The sequence below is a fragment of the Podospora anserina genome, chromosome 2 (assembly GCF_000226545.1).
Source record: "Podospora anserina S mat+ genomic DNA chromosome 2, supercontig 2".
NCBI lineage: Eukaryota > Fungi > Ascomycota > Sordariomycetes > Sordariales > Podosporaceae > Podospora > Podospora anserina.
In genome coordinates, this window is record NW_001914858.1 from 123,354 (window position 1) to 143,652 (window position 20,299).

At 52.9% G+C, this 20,299-nt stretch overlaps 9 protein-coding genes across 9 annotated transcripts; 3 read left to right on the forward strand and 6 right to left on the reverse strand.

The window, feature by feature from the left end:
- Positions 1–54: 54 nt before the first annotated feature.
- PODANS_2_320 (uncharacterized protein) lies at positions 55–2,620 on the reverse strand (the record flags this gene model as incomplete). The annotated part of the gene is made up of 2 exons (XM_001910742.1): positions 55–2,067; positions 2,183–2,620. 2 exons carry the CDS (start codon positions 2,618–2,620, stop codon positions 55–57), a joined length of 2,451 nt encoding a protein of 816 aa, XP_001910777.1.
- A 1,098-nt stretch (positions 2,621–3,718) lies between these two features.
- On the reverse strand, positions 3,719–4,832 carry PODANS_2_330 (uncharacterized protein; the record flags this gene model as incomplete). The annotated part of the gene is made up of 2 exons (XM_001910743.1): positions 3,719–4,753; positions 4,827–4,832. The coding sequence occupies 2 exons, from the start codon at positions 4,830–4,832 to the stop codon at positions 3,719–3,721; spliced, it is 1,041 nt and encodes a 346-aa protein (XP_001910778.1).
- A 1,549-nt stretch (positions 4,833–6,381) lies between these two features.
- On the reverse strand, positions 6,382–7,192 carry PODANS_2_340 (uncharacterized protein; the record flags this gene model as incomplete). Its single annotated transcript, XM_001910744.1, has 5 exons — positions 6,382–6,411; positions 6,553–6,827; positions 6,902–7,019; positions 7,086–7,119; positions 7,182–7,192. 5 exons carry the CDS (start codon positions 7,190–7,192, stop codon positions 6,382–6,384), a joined length of 468 nt encoding a protein of 155 aa, XP_001910779.1.
- A 1,073-nt stretch (positions 7,193–8,265) lies between these two features.
- Positions 8,266–9,493, forward strand: PODANS_2_350 (uncharacterized protein; the record flags this gene model as incomplete). Its single annotated transcript, XM_001910745.1, has 2 exons — positions 8,266–8,393; positions 8,518–9,493. The coding sequence occupies 2 exons, from the start codon at positions 8,266–8,268 to the stop codon at positions 9,491–9,493; spliced, it is 1,104 nt and encodes a 367-aa protein (XP_001910780.1).
- Positions 9,494–9,663: 170 nt separating this feature from the next.
- Positions 9,664–10,473, reverse strand: PODANS_2_360 (uncharacterized protein; the record flags this gene model as incomplete). Its single annotated transcript, XM_001910746.1, has 1 exon — positions 9,664–10,473. One exon carries the CDS (start codon positions 10,471–10,473, stop codon positions 9,664–9,666), a length of 810 nt encoding a protein of 269 aa, XP_001910781.1.
- An 893-nt stretch (positions 10,474–11,366) lies between these two features.
- Positions 11,367–12,188, forward strand: PODANS_2_370 (uncharacterized protein; the record flags this gene model as incomplete). Its single annotated transcript, XM_001910747.1, has 1 exon — positions 11,367–12,188. The coding sequence occupies one exon, from the start codon at positions 11,367–11,369 to the stop codon at positions 12,186–12,188; it is 822 nt and encodes a 273-aa protein (XP_001910782.1).
- Positions 12,189–12,600: 412 nt separating this feature from the next.
- PODANS_2_390 (uncharacterized protein) lies at positions 12,601–13,481 on the reverse strand (the record flags this gene model as incomplete). The annotated part of the gene is made up of 4 exons (XM_001910748.1): positions 12,601–12,641; positions 12,700–12,745; positions 12,806–13,332; positions 13,421–13,481. The coding sequence occupies 4 exons, from the start codon at positions 13,479–13,481 to the stop codon at positions 12,601–12,603; spliced, it is 675 nt and encodes a 224-aa protein (XP_001910783.1).
- Positions 13,482–15,509: 2,028 nt separating this feature from the next.
- Positions 15,510–17,858, forward strand: PODANS_2_400 (uncharacterized protein; the record flags this gene model as incomplete). The annotated part of the gene is made up of 2 exons (XM_001910749.1): positions 15,510–17,159; positions 17,454–17,858. The coding sequence occupies 2 exons, from the start codon at positions 15,510–15,512 to the stop codon at positions 17,856–17,858; spliced, it is 2,055 nt and encodes a 684-aa protein (XP_001910784.1).
- Positions 17,859–18,387: 529 nt separating this feature from the next.
- Positions 18,388–19,939, reverse strand: PODANS_2_410 (uncharacterized protein; the record flags this gene model as incomplete). The annotated part of the gene is made up of 3 exons (XM_001910750.1): positions 18,388–19,435; positions 19,570–19,614; positions 19,674–19,939. The coding sequence occupies 3 exons, from the start codon at positions 19,937–19,939 to the stop codon at positions 18,388–18,390; spliced, it is 1,359 nt and encodes a 452-aa protein (XP_001910785.1).
- Positions 19,940–20,299: the final 360 nt, after the last annotated feature.

Below are 20,299 nucleotides of genomic sequence, written 5' to 3' on the forward strand. Positions count from 1 at the left end.
AAAATATGTACTGTCATCCTCACGTATATATACCCCACCCAGTCCATTCAAACCTCACCGATTCAAACTCAACAACGCCTCAATATACCTCCTCGTATCAACCCCAATCCCCTGAGCCAACTTGGTCGCCCCATCCGCCCACCCTCCTCCCCCTCCACCCCCTCCACCGGCACTCCCACTGGCAATATAAGACGTACTCACCCCCCTCAACCCTCCCCCGCCGTGATCACTAGCCCGCCGGATAAGTATAATCTCCTTTGTCACACCAACCTCCCCCCTCTGTCCACCCTCCTCACTACCACCGCCATCAGAGGAGCCATGGCCATCCACCCACCCTCTGATCGTCGCCGTGCCGGTGGTGCTTGTCGCCGTGGTGATAGTAGGCGTCAAACTGCCGTCGGTGCTCTTGCTGCTCCGTTCCAGGATCCTGGTCCAGACTATCCACCACCCCCGGCTGGTCTTGCACGTCCGTTCAAACTCTGACAGATCGTCTCGCGTGCTGCTGTACACGTTGAGAATCTGGTTGTGGGTGTTGAGGGACTCCACACGGGTCCAAGCACCTGGTTTCTTAACGCCATGCGCCGTTACCGATACTGGCTCGGGAATGTTGGGGATGGTGGAATGGATCGTGAGCAGCTTGGGGTCCCAGACCAAGTCATAAATCTGAGCTGTCGCCGCAGCACCACCGACGTCTGGTCGCTCGGGCCGGTATGCTGTGGAGGACAGCAATGGCTTGTGTAGGGGGGCAAGTTGGGTGTGTAGCGATCTGTACATGCCGTCCCAGGCCAACGAGTCGGTTCGGAGCTGGAATAAGAATATGTAGATGAAGGGTCGGTTGGCATATACCACCACCCGTAGCTTCTTGGTCTTGTTACGATCTTGGCTGTCGAATTCAGTGTTGGAGGTATCCGCGGGCTGGCCCTCCTTATCAGAAACGCCTTCCTCAGCTAGCTCAGTGTTTTGGCTGCCCAGGTCCTTGGTCATCTTTGACTCTGGCTTATCCTCGCCCTCTTTCTCAAGCTCGACGGTGAGGGTGCGCAAGAGAGTTCTCGAGTTGGGGTCGGCTGCATCTGCTGGGTCTTGGGCGTCTGGATCGTCCTCCTTACTCGTTGGTTCCTCGATATCACCCATAAGCCCAATGAGATAGCGGCCGGTGCTAAGAGAAGGCTGTCGTGATTTGGGAGCCTCTTCCGAAGTGGGAATCTGCTGTTCGCTGGCCTCAGCGGCTGGGACTTCTTGTTCCGCAGCTGGAGTGGTTTCCGTGATCCTTTTCCCAGTCAGAGACCAAGATGTCCCGTATCCCATCTTCATGTACCCAAAAAGTGTATCCATACCGCCCTTTCCTACTTCATCGGCACCCTTTGAAGATTCACCACTACTTCCAGAAGATGCAGCCTGTTGTTGTTGTTGTTGCTTGCCCTCCTTAGCAGCAGCGGCAGCCTTCCTTCCAGCAGCTCTTCTCCTTCTCGCAGCCTGTGATCGAGTCGCAGTAGGGCTGTCGTTCACTCCATATGCATTCTCCCCAAACATATACATATCTTCCATCCAGAATGTCAGGGCCCTCAAGGAATTCCTGGACAGCGCTCCAGTCCCGAGAAAAACCGCTCCATCTTCCGCTCCAGGTTCAATTCCGTTCCCAAGCCACTTTTCATCTTCCTCATTATCTTGCTCATCTTCAGAAGGAGCCTTTCCATATCTTCCGACGACCAAGTCAACCAGCCCTTCTGTTCTTTCGACCAACCCTTCCAATACTTCCCTCTCCCCGCTGCCCCTTTCTTCCTCCCCAACTCCGATCCCCAGCTCTCCACAGGCAGCAATCTTGATACCCCCAAACACCGCGCACGCCGGATTTCCGTGGAGCATCACATTCCAGGTACTGAGAAACAGATCCCAGTACCGCCCCAACACCGCCACAAACTTTTGCCTCTGCGTCTTGACAAACAAGGCCGAAAGCGAGCTAGCATGATGCAGCAAAAACACCGAATGTGCCCTCAGTAAATTCTGCAACAACAGCGACGTAGGCTTCACTTCCCTGGAGCTATACTCCATCTTCCTTTCCGCCCCTGCCTCCCCAGTACTAGCAGAAGGCAGCTGCGTAAGATCAATCGACTATCCCGCTCATCTTGTCAGTAACACATTTCACCTCCCCATGCTCGGCAAAAAAAAATAGTAAAAAACTCACAGCCAAAATCCACCACCCCGGCTCCAACTCATACACCACCACCCTCCTCCTCTCCGTCTCAATCCCCTCCACCGCCTTTTCCCCCGCAAAACCCCTACTAAACTCCACCATCCCCTGCGCCAGCCCAACCTGCCTCAACCTCTCATTCCTTATCTCCCTTGACACCTGCTGCTCCATCCCACCAGTCGAAGACCGATGCCGTCTCCTCCCCTTTTTCAAACTCCCACCCTGCGACGAGGCATGCTGCTCGTTCAGCGAGGCATAATACACAATCTGGTCATTGACACTGTTCTCATCATCGCCGCCGCCGCCAGACCGCGAAGACAAGCTCGGGTTGTAAATCGCCAGAAACCCAAGCTGGGCCGGAATGATGGACGGTGCCGCCGCCGGTGGTGAGATGATGGGAGGTGGCAGGAGGGAGGGGGGTGGTGCTGCCATTATTTTCTCTCTTTCTATTTTGGTTTTCTTGAGGACCCAAAAGCCGGTGCGCGGCGGTATAAGTTGAAAGATGATATATAACAAATCCCCAGTCTAGAAAGCCAGAGGGAGACAAAATGGCAGGTTAGGTAAGATAAGTTAGATACCGTCAGAGGTACTTGGGATCGCTTTACCCGCCGGGCCTGGCCTGATGACAAGTCAGCACCTGTCGATGTTGACAGGGCGGGTCCAAATTGAAGAAATGGCAAGTTGCGCTTCCCCTCAAAACGGAGATAAATGGCAAGAGCACTTGACGAGACCCTCACAAGTGAGGGATGCTAGGTTAGGTACACACTGTGCATATTGTTAGGGGAACGGCGCCGAAGGAGTGTCGTCATAGCGAGCGCCAATTGGCTGACCTCTATCTACACTGTGGAGATCCCCGCACTGTGGAGAACCGTCCACGTATTGTATCGGCGCGTCCGACACTAACAAACGATGGGAGCGTTGACCGGTTCAAAAACGGTCAATAGCAAAACAGAGGCCAAGTCATGATACTTGAAATTGAATTCTTGTCATCAAATATGACTGACTGTACACGCTAGAAGAACATATACTCAAGTCCCCTCGCAAACCAAACATGCCCGCCCACCCAAGAACTCCGATTCACAGCGCCTCTCTCACTGACCTGAGAACCAAAAGCGCCCCTTGGATACCTTATCCACCCTTATGCGTAACAGAACACCTCCTACCCGGCCCAAATGCATGTTGTGTGTGTGTATTGTCCACCTGCCATCCATCGAACCTGCGATACAAAACCCAACAAGCACGCCGAATTAAAGCCCATAAAATAAAACAAGAAACGAAAAAGAACACGAAGAAGGAAAGTACAAGAGGTCATGACGCGTAGAGGCATCTCGGTTAGTACACCTCGTTCGGGTATCATGCGCACCCGACAATGTTGAATGGAAATTACAGCCGAGGTCGTAGTGCCCCCCTTTGACGATGCTGAAAAAAATAATCCCGAAAAGCACAGGATTGCGTAAATAATGACAAAATACAACCGTCGGCGGCGATGGGGCGGTTACGTAAAAAAAAGCTTGGAAAACGCCAAACTCTTTAGACGTCAATCTCCATCCTTGAAGCGATGTCCTCGCTCACACCCCGCCCGAAGTGGCTGTCGTCGGCAGCCAGGTCGAGGTCGTCATCGTAATCGTAGTCGTCGTCGTCGTCGTAGTGGTATGAGACGTCGCCGTCGGCATCGCGGTTCCATATTAAACCGTCATCCATGTCATCGTCACTGATTTCGATCCGCTCGGCGACTCTATCGCCTAGCCAGAAGATGGCTCGCTTGTTCGCGCCGACAGTGTCATCATCCTGATTGTGGGCCCACGACTGGGTGCTTCCCCGCGACAGGAGGGCATGCGGTCTGACACTGGGGCTCTGGCTCATGACAGGCACGCCTCTAACGTGGATGTAGCAGACTCTCTTCAAGGCCTTGTTGAAGAAGAAGTAGTGGAAGGCCCAGATGGCACCCTCATCGTCCTCAAAGGGGTCATTGGCGGGTTGGTATGAGAAGATGCTGCACTCCTTCAGATCCATCTCCTGGTCGATCAACGACCACATCTCAGGGCCCCAAGGTGGGGATGGTGAGACGCCCGTGTCAAACTCGGACACCTTGGAGGACAGGGAGTCGTAAGCGGCCATTGGGTCGAGGAAGTTGGTGTTTGGTCGCACGCTGCGGAGTGTGTTGTCAATGTGGGTCATGACGGAGCGGAGGACATTCTCGCGCTTGAAATCGCCCGGGCGGAGAACCTTGGAGAAGTCATAATCAGTGTGCGATGCGTTGAGGGTCGCGATAAGGTAGGCGAAGGTGCGCCGGTTCGACACCTCGTTTAGGGAGCCAAAGGGCGAGGAGCGCTCCAGGTTAAGACTCGCTGCCATTGAACTGCGCCGAGGTGGGGAAAGGCTTGCGTCGAACTTGAGAAGGGCGGCATGTTGTGACTCGAGGGATTGGGAGATATTCTTGTAGAGCTTCTTGTCCGAACCGGCGGCCTTGGTCGTGTAAAGATCACAGCTGCCTTGTATGTGACAATCGGGTGTATCAAAGTTGAGGGCGCTCGTCACTTTGTCGAACGCTGGGAGAGATAGGTACTGTCGCGGCTTGTCAGCTCGCTGCCCTGGCATAGACGGCAACTATGATGTCAAGTGTCCACAGCACGCATACCTTCATTTTGGAAGCTGATAGCGGTGGGAAGCAGACTTTGCAAAGTGTGATATCTTGGGGAGATGTGCTCTGGAAAAGGTAGCCCTATCTTGCGGGGGCATCAAGACGGGAACGTGTCGTAAGATGGAGATGCGGAAGGTTGCCGGATGGACGCAGCGCGTGACCAACCAGGCGGAGTGGTGTGAATTGTGGGTAATGTTGACGGATCTGGGATGCTGAGCAGCTGTCCTGTTGTTGACGTGATGATTCGAAAAACTGATGAAAAGGCCGAGAAACTGAGAGATGGCTTCGGAGGAAGTGGTGCGCAATCCTGGGAATGTCGCAGAAGACTGCCTGTGTTGTGTGTGGTCACTGATAAAGAACAAAGAGCCAAGTTTCGGCGGGGGTGGTGTGGTGTTAGTGAGTTGCCGGGGACGATGCGATACGATGATGCGATATGGCTCGGCGCCAGATGCTGGCTGATTCGTGATCAAAGGCACGTTTGAGAAACGCCTTTTGCACAGTTGAAACCCAGAAAGAGGGGAAGTGGAATGCAGGAAAAGAAGCTGGTTGCTGTTTTAGTCGAGTGTCTTTCAGCTGGCGGGCTGGGCCGGTGTTCGAGGTGCTGCATCATCTGGCCGCTGGCTCTGCCCACGTTGGCTTGGCCTGACCTGGCCCAGGTAGCGTAATCCCGGTTTCGGGCGGGCACGGGGGTAAATGATCGGCAGTCCCAGGTCCTCCACCACCCCTTCCCCCTTTTCCGAACCCGGCACTCCCGTCATCATGCTGTCAACCATGAACGAATGGGAAACTCTCTTGTAACCACGGGCTGAATCTGTGAATAGCATCAGGTATAGGACTCGAAATCACATCTCAGCATCTCCCAACAAACCCTTCAAACACATGGTCGCAATGCGGATGACAGATTCAAGTAGGGTTGGTGGAGCGCCTTGGTAGCGTTCCAATGTTGTAGTTATTAGTAAGTCGAACTGACGTGTGCCGGGTGCTTGCTGGTCTCCTCAGAATGCATTCCCGAGGATGACCTGTGCGTTGCATGCAGTCCTTCTTTGCGGACCAGCACCGACAGACAGCCAAGTTATCTACACAATGCCCATATCTAATATCTAAGGATGGAGTTTGCTCCCTCCTCATGGGTAAATGTAGCCTAGCCCAATGCCTTCCCGCTGTTGCCGCCTGCCACGGCCTGCCATGGTCTGCTTCTTTGCAGCCGGTCTGTTCCTGCCTATAGCCATCATCATTTCCGTGTCCGTGCTGTATTTATTGTGGTAACCGTCTTCGTCGCCTTCGGTTTGTTGGTTTGTTCGTCTTTCCTTCGTCGTCATCTAGGGGGTATCATGCCGCGTCCGCCGCCTGTTTCACAGGATTCCTGCCTCTTTGAGAGCCTTCTCGAGCTCTTCCGAAGTCTGTGTCGCATGTGTAAGCCAGCGCACTCAGTCAAGTCATGTATGATCTTTGTGTCGCCGGTGCACAGTTTGAGGGAGGGACCTGCTGCCCAAAGTGGGAAGGGTGGGTGAATCCGTGGAGAGAAAGAGGTGCAAGTGATGATGCCGATCCTCTACATGATCTTGGTGACCTCATCCTCGACCTGAGGGGATAGGGTTGACGTGTCAGTAAGATCACCAGACTTGGCCGCAATAAGGGACTCGCGTGGAATGCCGTGATGAGGAAAAGAAAGGGGAGGCATCTCTGCCAAGCAGTCAACGAGTGGTGGGGGAAAGAAACCAACCTCCATGTCCTCAAGGGCATCCTGCTGGGAGATGCATCGCAACACATTCTTCTTGCTGCTTTCCTGCAGTTCTCCCGCCAGCAATAGCTCGTCAAGGATGTAATAGGCTTTGGTGAAAGAGAAGATAATATCTAGCTCGCACACATTGCCGTAGTACTTGTCCATCTGCTCAACATATCGGTGGATGATTTCGAGCGTGATCAGCTCGTTGTCTTCGGAGGAGCAGCCGGCGATGAAGAAGAGGGAGGCATATCGGCGATAGACAATTTTGGTATCTGTTGATCATGCGGTCAGTATGCTGCCGAAAAAGATATCACCACTGGCATTCTCCAAAGTAGGCATGACACACCCTTGTACTCCAGAAAGTTGCACATCCGGGTTCGTCTGGCAAGAACAAGCTGTGAAACGTCCTTGACAATCTTGGCTTTGTCCTTTGGGGACAAGGTGGTGAACCACTTGGCCAGGCGCTACAGCTGAGGTTAGGATAGATGTTCGTTGAAGCGACCGTGATGTTGGAGACAATGAGAACTGACCACTTTGCCCTGGCGCGAAAGGAGGATGAGATAGCTGCAAACACGGTAATTAGCGCAAAGAGCCTGGATGGCAGCACTGCAGGATAAACTGCCTACTTGATGGCCATGATGAAGCTATTCAGGCTTCACCGACTGGCAGGAAGTTGTGTAGGTCTGAGGGAGGAGTGGGTGTTGTCAGGATGGTCTTGGGGAAAGTCGGTTGGCATGCTTCCATGAACAAAGTCTCCTTGCTCCAACCATCTGGAAGGTCGGCCACGACTGGACGCTCGGCCTGGGGAAATTTGGCGCCTTCCCAATCGCCGATGATGAGTGCCTGAGGAACAAACTTGCAGCGCTTGGACCCCAATTTGGCGGGGCAATCCCTGGGCAGAGGAGCTTGGGCAGATCGCCCACTGGACATCTCGAACGCCTCACAAGTGGGATCGATGGTGGGCGTGGTGGGGTAGTATACCCGACTTTCCGTCAAGGTGTTGTTGTTCCGTCGTCACCGTCCTTCGCCTTCATGGTCTGTGAAACCCTTTCAACAACTCATTAGAACTCCAAGTCTCGGCTCACTGAATAAGATATCTCTTCACCCAGCCAGTGCTCCTCGGGTGCACTGTGCAGCTTCGGCTTACAGCGGGTCAGACAACCTAGGAGCAGCAGAGTCTCAGTGGAAACAACTTCCTTATTCATCGCTCCTTGTCTGGGATTTGAAAGCGTGGGTAGAGTTCCTGAAGGGACGGCCTGGGTATGGCATGTGGGAGGTTCTAGGTCCCTCCCCACGCTCCGCGACAGAGTCCGTTGATGAGGTGGGACGGGCTTTCATCCCACGCTCTCAAATCACAAGGTCAATATTGAACAGTCTGCTCCCATCATTACTACTCCCTGTTGAAGCTGGTTCGATTTCCGCTTTGGGTACATCAATCCGGCTCTACGAGAGAGGTACATATACTAGACCTCTCCCAGTCCTTCAGGGTATACTTTCCTATATAATCACGCCTCATGAATATTCAACCGTTTATTACTCCCCAGCGTACATTCTCACATCACCAACACACATATTGACGAAGCAAGCTGGCGGGGCTCCTGTTGTTCTGACATGAATCATTAATAATTCATTGGAACCCCACCAAGAGAGAACGCCTGCTGCGCTCGCGCTGTGCCATCCTCGAAATCTCCAACCTTTGCTCTTCTCTCTATGCGATTTCTAAAACTGCTCTACTTGCTCCTGGTGGACACCGGACAATCAATTTGGTTATTCCTGCCCGGAAGAAAGAAACGACTTGGGGGAAAGCGAACCATGGCAAAGCTGATACTCTCTACCGGGTAACACTCGACCTCCTCATTTCTCCCCGTCCCATCCCTCCCCCTTCCCTTCCCTTGCCGCGCTGGCGCTGTGACTGTGTCGCATGAGAGTGGCTGCTGATTGCGTGATTTGGCATCTATCTAGGAACATCGTCTCGGGCGGCCCCTCCATCATCCGCAAGCCGGGCGCATATCGATCCAACCTTGAACTCACCAATTCGCTCCGAAGCAACTTCCTGGCCGCACAGGAGGATTACGCTACCGCCGCCGCCGACGACGAAGCCCAGGACGGGAAGCTACATGCTAACGGCGGAGTCGAAAATGGCGCAGCGAAGAGCAATGGCAATGCGCTGCACGTAAACACAGAGACGGGCGGACGCCCTCCAGTATCGGTCTGGACTGCCGAAGAGGATGGCGCCCTGTATGTACCCCGCATCGATTGGTCAGAGGCGGGCCTGCAGGAAGAGCCGTCGCAATACAGCATCACGGTCAAGCTCTTTTTCTTGCCGTCTGCCTCTGTCGAAAGGCGGGCGCAGTTTGCAAAGGAGGCGCTGGACTTGGTGCTGAAGGAGCTGGATGCGCCAGCTATCGACCTGCTGATTGTATCCTTCCCCGGCATGTCCTTTGAGGGCGACTGCGAATGGGAAGCCGACAGACACAACGCGGTTCAGGGCAACGACGAGCAGGAGCTCGCAACTTGGGCGGCGATTGAGGACTTGCACAGAGCTGGACTGGCCAAGAGCATCGGCCTGGCCGAGTTTGGCAGCGAGAAGCTCGCTCGCTTCCTCCAGAGGGTACAAGTCCGGCCGTCGGTCAACCAGATTAATATCAAGAACTGCTGCAATGTACCACCACCACTCACGAAGTTGGCCAAGGAGGAAGGTATCGAGCTGCTGGCGCATAGCGACTGCATCGACATTCTTCCCGAGGGAACACTGAGGGAGCTGCTCGGCCAGGGGCTCGGTGGAGCTGGTATACTCGCTGATCCAGAGACGGGAGCCGGTGGACTGAAGGGAGATTTAGCACCGCAATGGGTTGCCAAATACACAGCCGTGGTGCGGGACCGGGGGGTGATTGAGAATAAGGGGTACTTTGCCGGTGCTGAGCTGACAGAAGGTTGAGACCGGAAGTAATCTAGAAATATTCTGGGATTTACATATGGGTGGTTATCTGCTCTTTTTTGGGTACTGGATCAGACATGATATCAAGCGGAGTGTATGTATGTTACGACCAAGATGCATGTAGCGAGCAACGCTGTTTTTGTTTCTGTTTTTTCGTTGTGGTCCTTGTATTATCCAAGCATACTCCTCTTCCTCCCGCGCATCCTGACATCTTCGAGCTTGTGAAGCACCCCCGGCGCCTTCTTGAAGGCTCCCCTATACGAGTCCAAGATGTGGTGAAATAACCTCTCCGCCCTGGGATGTGTACTCGCGAACGCTCTCTCCAACACGTAGAGATCTACCGCCCGGTCCTCGTCCGACTGACTCTGCATTGCGAGCCCAAAGTCAATCACCACCACATCGCCCGCTACAGCCTTTGCCTTCTCAGCCTTGTCCCCGTGCCCGTTTGGTAGTCTGTCGTCTGCCCATGGTCTCAGCATCATGTTGCTCGTCGTCAGATCTCCGTGTACCACGCCCGTCCTGTGAAGCGCCCCGACGGCGACTCCAATCCTCTTCATAAGATCAATCAGGGGCGTCTCGTCTTCCTGGCTGTGATCCACAACGGCATCGTCCTCTGGCCGCTCCCCTAGCCATTTGTTGATTCCTACTCTGACCGGCTCTCCCTCGATCCACTCAATCATCATCCAGCCGGCAGCGGCATCTTTGGCGAGAACAGCTGGTACTGGGACGCCCTCACGGTAGCAGCGGTCGAGGACTTTGGCTTCGGAGGAGATGCGGGCTTTGGTGAGGCGGGCGTCGAGAATGGGGTGGCGGTAGGGTTTTGGCGGGCGGTACTTGAGGGCGCAGAACTGGTCTGGTTGGAAGGGGGAGGGCGTTTTGTAGAGACGGCCTTCGGCACCTTGAGTGATGAGGATGGGCTTGTGGGCAGGGGAGAGGGTGAGGATTTTTGGTGGTGGGAATTCGGTTGCTGGTTCTGTCATGGTGGGCGAATCTGCTTTCTTTTGTCTGGCGGAAATCTCGAGGTTCTTGTCGTCGGCGAGTGTGAGTTTGTTGGGACAGATATCCTGTTCAATATTTTGGCGGTCGCATTTGTTTCCTCGGACGTTGAAGAGGGGCAGTTGAAGAAAGTGGGATGGATCATGGAGGGGCAGAAATGTTACCCACTTGATCTGCCCGCCCACGCGGAGCTATGTAATGCTGTGGAATGGGCTATGCCCGATGCAAGGGGAAGACTTGGTGTCTGTAACGTTTAAAAGACCGTTTATCTCTCTCTTCTTCTTTTGTCTTTACCAAACTTCTCCAGACCTTGTCCCACATACGCTTAGTGGCTTCGGAAGGCATCCAAGACCTACGATTGTTTGTCCTCTCGAGTCGGCAAGCCCTTCCGATGTGAAGCACTCTCTTGATAAACTTCAGCACGACCTGATCCACCACACTTCGAACTCCCATCCTTTCAAAGATCAGAGGACATCTATCATCATCAGCGAGGACTGCGAATATGAAGCATCAACCGAGGAACCGCCAACAGCATCGCGGGGTTCTCAAGCGGCAGAATGTGATGACGCTCGGCGGCTCGCACCCCTGTCGGTGCGGGCGGTGAGGTCACCACCTCTCACAGCCAGAAAGCAGGAAACATGTGCCTGGTCCAGGGTTCGGGTCGTTCGGTGGTGGTGAGCGGGGGACAATCAAGTGACGTTCCAGCAGCCACTGTCTTTGCAATCACACACCAACGAGTGAAAAAAGCCCAGCCATCTTTCTTCCTGGCTTCTGATGGTTCGAAAGACGCCAACAATGTCATGTCGTTCACCTACCATGCCCTGAGAAATTAAGGAAGCAGCGCAGTAATCCAGGCACACGCACCACTACTGGCAAAATGACAGCGGTTGCCAACACATCAGCGGGCCTCGGCGGGGACAGCTATGCCCAACAGTGGATCCTCATGCTGGCCCTTACTACCCTCGTCCTCTCGCTGGCCATCCTATCGCAGTTTGCAACCTGCTATGCAAGAGCCTACATTGATGCGCCCAGCGAGGTGTCTGCTTTTCTGGATGCCATCGATAGCTCTATCGCCGAGAACGAGTCCTACGACCATGATATCGCCAAGGTGAAGCGGTTTGACGATAAGCTGCGGCTGGGGAAGTTGTTGCGCGACATTCAGAAAGCAGGGGACGTGCTGAGAGAGGCGCTTAATGCGTTGATGGAAGAAAGGGAGGGCGAGAAGAGGGCAGCCCAACTACGGACCGGCGCGAGATTACTATGGGCTAGTCACCGACAAGAGTTGGAGGATAAAGTGCGCCGGATGGATCTGTTGAGGATGCGGTTTCTGGTCGTGCACATGGGGATTATCTCCAGTATGGCAAGTGACATGGCGGCAATGGCGAGCAGGACGAATGGAATGGCTATCAATGCGAGCACCAGACGAGAGTCGTCACAGAGGCCACTGCCGCCGGCAAGCCCACCTTTGACACCTGAGCCACCACCCTTACCACCACCGCTACGCGCGTTTACAGATTCGCCCATCAAGTCCAAGCCACCTTTGAGGAGGCTAACGGTACATTCGATGGGCCATCCAGAAGCAATAGAGGTGCCGCATCGAACGGGGTGGGCAGGTGTAATGCAAGAGCTTCAGAGAAGCCCGGTATTGAGAGAGAGGCACGCCAGCATCGAGCTTGCCATGTCTCGAGCGGTTTGTTGACGAACTGTTATGAATACATACGACATCTTGACGATTATGATCATTACGACCTTTATGACATTCCAGCATTCGGCGTTCGCGTCAGCCAGCTTCATTCAAAAATGGAAGAATGGTGGAATAGATCTATAGCGATGTTGATGGGTGCTGGCAGGATTGGTTTGGCAGTTGTTTGTCTGGTGTACTTTGACGAGATACCCTTTTTAGTCCCTTTTTCCGGTTGTTCGAGCAACAAAGCACATGTTCCGTTATATGTCATGCGGGCATCATATAGGTTCGACATTCTGGTTGATCTGTCTTCACTTTGAACTCTTCAGTACTTGTATAATCACCATTCCATTGGTGGCTTTAGATGTATACAGGTCTCTTGAGATGTAATTGTACAATCACACTTATACACAACTGCATCGTCCTTCTAGTGAGCAGCATCGGGACCTGTTCCGTTTCTTTCGCCAACTGTTTTGTTTTTGTCAGCATAACCGCCACCCAGCTGGAAAATGGAGCGAAAACCTACCATCAAGAGCAACCAAGAACCGACTGACACAGTTGTAGCACGCAACCTGTTATGTTGTTAGCTGTTTTGTTGCATTGTTGTTTCTCAGGTAAAAAACAAAGCTTACAGTAGCAGTGATCTCAACCATCTCCTTGTCGCTGAAGATCTCCCTCATCTTGGCAAACGTCTCATCCCTCACCTGAACGTTTCTTGTCATCTCATCCGTATAGCAAGTAACAGCCCACTGCTTGTCCGTAAGCTCGGCATGCTTCTGGGTCTCACCCAAAACGAGAGGCTGCTCAGTCTTGATGGCGTTCATGCCCTCCTTGCTCACACCACCCTGCTCGGCGAGGGGAGCATGGTGAGCCCACTCATACCAGGCCCGGTTGACAACGGCAACGCGGGAGATGGCAATCTCACGAAGGTCCTGAGGGATGGTGGTCTTGGTGCGGACCGCGCCGAGGAAGGAGTTCCAGCCGTCAGCAACCGGGGGTGAATGAAGGAGGGTGAGATCCAAGGGTTGAAGGGGACGGGGGTGGCGGCGGGTCTGGATGCGCTGGACGATCTCAGCCTCCTCTGGGGTGGCCGTTGGGGGTGGGTCGGCGATGTAGGGGAGACGCATTTTGCGAGTTTGATATTGGGGATAGGGGATATCTTGTTTACCTAAGAGTCAGTACTTGTATAAACATATGAAGCTCGAGTCATTCTCATCTTGTGATGAGAGACAGCAGGTAGCACTTACAACAACGGGAGTTGCCTAATCGAGGTCTGAGACAAGGCCTGAGAATGGAGGTTACCTTCATGTGAGCTCACCTTTGAGAGGAAAAGAGAAAGATCAACAGTGATTCAGACAATGTGGACAAGGGCCCGGCAACGGCAACTGATGTCATCCCCACATTGCCGGTTCCGCAGCGGGTGACGGCGGGACAGAGCGGAGGTTTAGTGCGGGGGTATCCACCCCCTTTGCTGTAGCGGGACCATGTTCGGTAAGTATTTATTTACTTCGGCTTCAACTCTTTTCTAAATCTTGACATGGAAATACATGAGACACCGGATGACCAGATTATATAGGGCTTTCTTGCCACGATGCTGTTCACAAGGACTCAGAAGCGATTCGAAGCTTGATTTCCTAGGTACACATTCATTTCTCTTGTGAAGTACTGTTCGTGGCCCATCTTCCCAGTGAGCTTCAAATGACAGTCTTTGTTACTGTGTGTCACAAGGGGAACTTACACATATGATTCCGCTTGAAATTGGAATAACTTCCGCTTCACCACCACACCTTTTGCAAAGTTTGTGGAAAAGAGGCCTCTCTGCCTGGTAACTTTTCTAAGCACAAACTACTTCGATAGCCATTTCTATATTCAACACTTCTCCTTGATAGCTTGGTCTTTTATCTTGAACAAATTTGAAAACAGTGATTAAAGGACAATGTCCACAAAAGAGATATGAATGACTTGGTATATACATAATTAACTGACACACACGCATTACTCGCATGCCAATGACATTAGATCTCAAGCTTGCATCGATGGGGTCTCAAATGGTCGTTGAAGCCGGCATGCGCTTGCAGTTACTCACCGGGCCGTGGGCATTTCCTTTGAACTGGAAATGGAAGTGGCTCCCAAGTCACTGGGGAGCATGAACAGGAAGGTCATTTCCAAGATCAGCTGTACCGGCGTCAAATACCCCCCGAGACCCGCCTCCTGGGTAGGCAAGCGCAGAGAAGCTCCTTCTCTGGTATGTGACAGACTCAGCAAAGTGATGCTCTGGTGTTCCCAAACCTTCTCTCCTCTCCTCTCTTCCACCAATTCATCACAGAGCGAAGTTGGGATTTCCAGCCCTACATAGCCAACTTGCCCACTCCCGGCCTCCTCTCTTCTTTTTTGGGTACATTGTGACATATTGTCTTTACCGGCATCCTTCATCAATCTGGCCTTGCCTTGTTCCACCTTGTGAACACCACCTGAGCGTTTTTTTGGGAGCGAGCGAGCGATCGAAATCAAATCACAACTGCATGAATCATCTTGGACGACCGAGCACTACAATTGCCAATATAAAGAGGCTCGATACCTTACCTCCCCATCTTCTTTGCCGTCTCTATTGTGTTTTGGACTGGTCTCTCGGCACGTAATATTCCCGTCTGATACCTGGGTGCCTGGGCTGCGTAAAATTGGCTGCGAGTTGTCTTAAGAGAAGACTGAGGAGCTTTGCACTGGAGGGAGGCATTTCAAAGCCAAGACCACTCTTCAAACTGCTATTATTGGCTCAATTTTACAATCGACGACATCATCAGCTTGGTTTCCGGGGCCAAGGGCAGGATAGCTCTCGCCATTTTGGTCACATCTTGCTGTCAACACAGGACCAATTTCCTGGCGGCTGGGAAAACCCCTCGTCTCCCTTCCTAGGCAACTGTCTTTTCAACCTGACCACAAGCAGGAACAATTTCTTTGTCTCTCCTCAACTAGCAAGCTTCCTGGCAAGTTCGTCAACCATCTAGCTTGGAACAACTTCAACGATCTCGCCTCAGTACAACTTGGTGTGAGGCTTCTGAAACGTTCAACTGGCTGGCCATCTTCTGGTTGACCATACTCTGTAAGTCTTCTCATACTTGGTGCTCCCCATTCTCCAATGAATCAGGCCTTTCAGTTGATGATTCACTGGGGGTTGATCCTCTTTTGGCGAGGATATTGAGAGATGATCCGAGGATTGAGTCCATCTGGGGATATCTGCAACAACGTCAGCTAACCAAGGATTGAAACAGTCTACTGCCGTCACTCATTCCTCTCGATTTTAATCTTGGTCCTCCGATCGGACTTCCCAACATCAACATGCTTCTTCCACGCCACTCAAGCAAAATCCAGCCTCATGGCTCCCAGGCCACCACTAGGCCAAGTCGGCTGAGATCTCCTGGTCTTCGGCTCAAGACAAGTTCGCTCGATCTTATTCCTTCAGATGAGAAGGCCCAGGCGATGGCTTCAGCCGACTGGAGAAAGATGGCGCCGGATTCTGGCCTCGGCGATAATCGTCAGCAGATTTCAGACGAGAATAGCAGACATCCATCCGACCAGAATGATGGCTTTTACTCGCCCTTTGTGCTGGGGATGAAGCCTATGAATACTGGATCAAGGGCTCAGTACCAGTATGCTAGGGACCCTACAAGCGGCATTGCTTGGGAGGTCATTTCATCGGCTCCTGGGTGCGATTTCAGGCGGGAGGAAACGAGAACCAGCGAGTCGTCAGGCATACCGTCCTCAATCCTCAAGGCGTGCCAACCGAACCTCCAAAACACCACGATGGTGCGGCTTAAGGCCATCAAGCCAATGAACGTGAGCATCAACGGCGACATCATCAAACTGCCCAACAAGTACTCTTTGGATGTTACCCCTGTTGACATCCAAGAGCCAGACGCTGCTTGCTTTATGAACAGGGAACACGGCGAGATCCTGGCCACTCTCAAGCTCCTCAAGCCCAAGGCCCGCTTACGCCGTATGAAGTCCGAGCTTCACGAAGAGAGCGTTCTGAAAGATCTGGATGACTTCTTGTCCCAACAGAGTGGGAAGCCTCCAAAGGTCGTCGCGGCAAGCAAGGAAGCTCAACGCCAAAACCGTAGGTCATCGGGGCATTGGAGCAGCCATGACTCTGGAATCTCAACCAGTTCTGAAACCTCTGGCCTTCAGAAAGAGATGCCTTTAGGGGCACATCACCGAACACCTGCGGAAGGTCACCGCTTTCAGACACTACTCAGCCGCCTACACTTGACCACGGAGACAAGAGAAGCTTCCCAGCCGCCGACAGCACCTGATCATGCTGAGACGTCGAAGAGCCATGCTCAGGTGGTGGATCCTGCAATTATCGCCGCAAAGGTCAAAGACGAAGAGCGCGAGGAGACGCCCGACAACTCGGAAAGGGGCGCGCGCGAAGGTACCTTTTTCGGAAGGGATTCTACCTTGCTGTTTGGGAAGGGTAAATGGGCGCAAAAATCACACGATTCTGGCTATTCAACATTCCATTTCATGAAGCAGGGCACACAAGAACCAACAAGGCCCAAGGCGGTCGAGCATTTTGGTCCTACGGTTCAGAAGCGCAAAGAAGATTCAACATCATGTTCAACCACCTCAACCAAGTTGAATCCCACAGCTGCCGAATTCAAGTCGGTCACCAAAGGTGACCTCAAGTCAGGGGTGAAGAGCGATTTCAAGCCCGCGCCTGCAGCTTATCCTGCCCCTCCCTGGACTCCAAAAAGACGGACACGGCCTTTACTCAACAATATCTTTCCTGGTGTACTGGAAGATCCCGGTTTCATGGCCCAGACAGTGCCATTTGTGGCAAACGATTGTCTTCAAGGTAGTCCATGGCAGACAAGTGGTCCTCCAACAGGGCCAGTGTGGGTGGCTGAACCGGGACAGCCTATCCCAGAGATGGCCTTCCAACCACCAGTAGCACCAATAGCAATGGCACCTCTTCCCATTGTTGATCCAGTTACGCAGCAGTTGGTCCCACCACCCTTCGCTCCTCCGCCCAGCAACTTTGGAACCTTCCCGCCTTCCGGAATCGCTCCTATTGCCAGCCAGATGCCAGGTCCCAACCCCGTATTTAGCACGCTTCCTCCATTGCGGCCTCCCCCAGCCCCCAGACCAAGATTTTCTCAGCCTATCCCGATTCCTCCTGGGCAAAGAGCCCCTATGCCCGCCGTGCCGAATGCAACTAGCTTCCAAGCACCTACTCTATACGGTCCAACTCTTGTTGCCGGTCCACCGCCTCCTTTGGCCTAGGATGGCAAGGGACCACGACCGGTATTTCCCGTCACCCAGAAACCACGAGACCATGACCCTGTGAAGCAGCAGGCATATGAATCGTATCTGGAGTGGCGAAAGGCCAATGAGCCTGGCTATCACATGAAGTGCAAAATGCGTCAAGCACACCGTGTGGTTCGTCAATACCAGCAACAGGCGCAGACTGCTGACTGGAAGACCGTAGCTGGGCAGGCCAAAGCAGCAGCTGGAGCGTTGGAAGCACATGCAGCCGAGGAAAAGAGGAGGTCAAAAGAAGCAGCTCTCAAGGAGCAATTCAAAATGAGTGTGAAGAGGGTAGCAGAGTCCTCTGGAGCCACGGAGATAAAGGAACAAACACTTCCGGACACGAATAATGAAAAGCAAACACAAACATTGGTCATATAAAGCACACGATGACGAAAAGAGGGATATGCCCGTTTGCTCCGGAATACGATTCTTGTCATTTCGAAAGCTCGCTCGCTCAGGACAATTCTTTTCAACAGTTAGCAACCTTCGTTTCCGTTCCCCATCTTATTATATTGACTTCGATCATCTCAGCTCAGCAAACAGACATAGCTACGATCCTTCTTTTTCAGCATGAACCCGGTGTTCTATAGACAAGGAATGAGTTATTTTACCGTTTGCTTTGGAGAATCAGAGGTAGCTTTACCGGGGGAGCTTCAGGAAATCATGTTATCCATTGAATGGTTATGGACTTTATGTCCTGATGGCGCAATTTGCTTTTTCTTTTTCGTTTCGGTTTGACTTATCCAGCTACATCAGCAGAGGAATCAAACATGGATAGTACGTGACTCGGGAGGTTGGCTAGGTATTCCGCTTGACCGAGAGTTATACAGCACAACAGAGTTTAATATTGGTAGTTTGGTTGTGCCAGCAGTGGTGATTATGTGACGGGTGTAACACGATGACCTTGTCATTCGCCATCAGCCGGACCCGAGAAATAAGCCCCCTCCCAGCCACCACAGTCTTCCAATTTGGCTCCTTGTCTCGCTCTGTTGATCCTCTCTTCCGTGATCTTGAATTCCTCGGGAAGTCTTGCATGTCCTTGTCCTGATTCTGGCAAACCCAGCATCTGGGCCGCCACAGCTCTGGCAGAGAGAGCAGCAGATGGCATGCCATGCCCGGTGTACCCAGCACACACCCATATTCCCCTGTGGGAGGGAACCTCTCCCACCCAGGCATTAGAGTCACGAGAGTAACCCATCACGCCCGTCCACTCGTATGTTGCGGGTAACTCTTCGTCTTTTCCACCCAAGTCCAGCGGAGGAGAGAGGTTCGACCTCAGATAGTGAGCCACTTTCAGCTCGAGCTCATCATCGTTGTATTGTCCCAGTCCGAGCCGCAGTGCCAACCGACGACCTCCACCGTAGATCATCTCGCCTCCTGAGTCGGGGGTCAACACTGGTCTCTGAACGAGATAGTCGTCTCTCGGTGCGTGTTGGCCCTTCTCGGGGTCGGCGGCGAAGAGGTAGGAGTGGGTGAGGGTTTGGACTGGGGATGGGGGGACGATGGCGCTTATCTGGCCGCGGACGGGGACGATGAGGTCGGAGAAGGAGGGGAGGAGGTGGGAGGTGTACCCGTTTGTTGCTAGGAGGACTTTTGGGGTGGTGAGGGTGCCGCGGGGGGTGAGGATTTGGTGTTTACCGGGGGAGGTGGGGGAGGGGGAGAGGGAGAGGACGGGGGTGTTGGTTTGGAGGTTGAAGTTTGGGTTGGGGAGGAGGGAGGTGAGGATGTGGGCGATTAGTTTGTAGGGCCAGAGGGAGGCGGCGGTTTTTTGGATGATGGCGCCGTGGCAGTTGGGGGCTCTGAGGCGGGCTAGTTTGGATGGGTTGGTTGGGAGGATTACTTCTAGCTGGGAGGCGAGAAAGGGGTGGGTTTTGGTGAGGGAGTCGATTTGAGCAACAGCAGTTTGGAAGAGGGGGGTTGACATGAAGGCGTGGACGCCGCCGGAGAGGGTTATCCTGTGGTGATGGGGTTAGTTTGGGGGGAAATATTGGTAAGAGATATGAGAAGGGATATACCAGTCACAGTCGATGTTTTCATCCCTTACTAATCTTTCAAGAAAAGAAAAGGTTTCCAACTCAAAAGCAGCAACGGCTGGGTGGGTGCCATAGACGAGAGGCTGGCAGTGGCCTCCATTCTGATGGAACTGTTAGAATTATCATGTAAAACTCATCAGATAAGTCAGTCCAGGCACACACCCTTCCTGTGGCACCACCACAGGCCTCCCTCGCCTCGAGCATCACAACCTTCTTGTTACAGGAATAATCCTGCAGAAGAGACCTCGCGGCAAAGGCACCGGTTATACCACTCCCGATAATCACAATGTCTGCTTCCTCTGGCAGATCTGGTGTTGATCGATGTCCCAAAAGCAGGGTATTCGGTTCACGAAGCCAGTAAGAAGAGGTCGGGTTGGCAGAGGGAAGGCCTGCCTGGTTCGTTCTGGGGCCGGTGTCGGAGGCCATCTTGACTGGTCAATGTTGCTGTTTGTTAAGGTTGTTGAACCGCCTCCAGCTAATATAACTCGTATCAGAAAGCCGTGTTGAGATGAGACTACGCGAATATGAAATCCCTCATCCCAAATGTTCAGATGAGACTGAGACGGAGACTGAAAGCTAATGCACTGACGGCATGACATGACATACAGCAGAGGTTCTCCACTTTTCCAACCCCTTTCCAATTGGAGTCTATTAGTCAAGATGGTACCTTGTATTGAGCAACAGCTAATCGCTGCGACATGTAGCAATATAACAACAATAACAAGACACCCATATAAAGCTCCTGGATATGCATTCATCAACTCAGTCTACACCACCTGAGATATC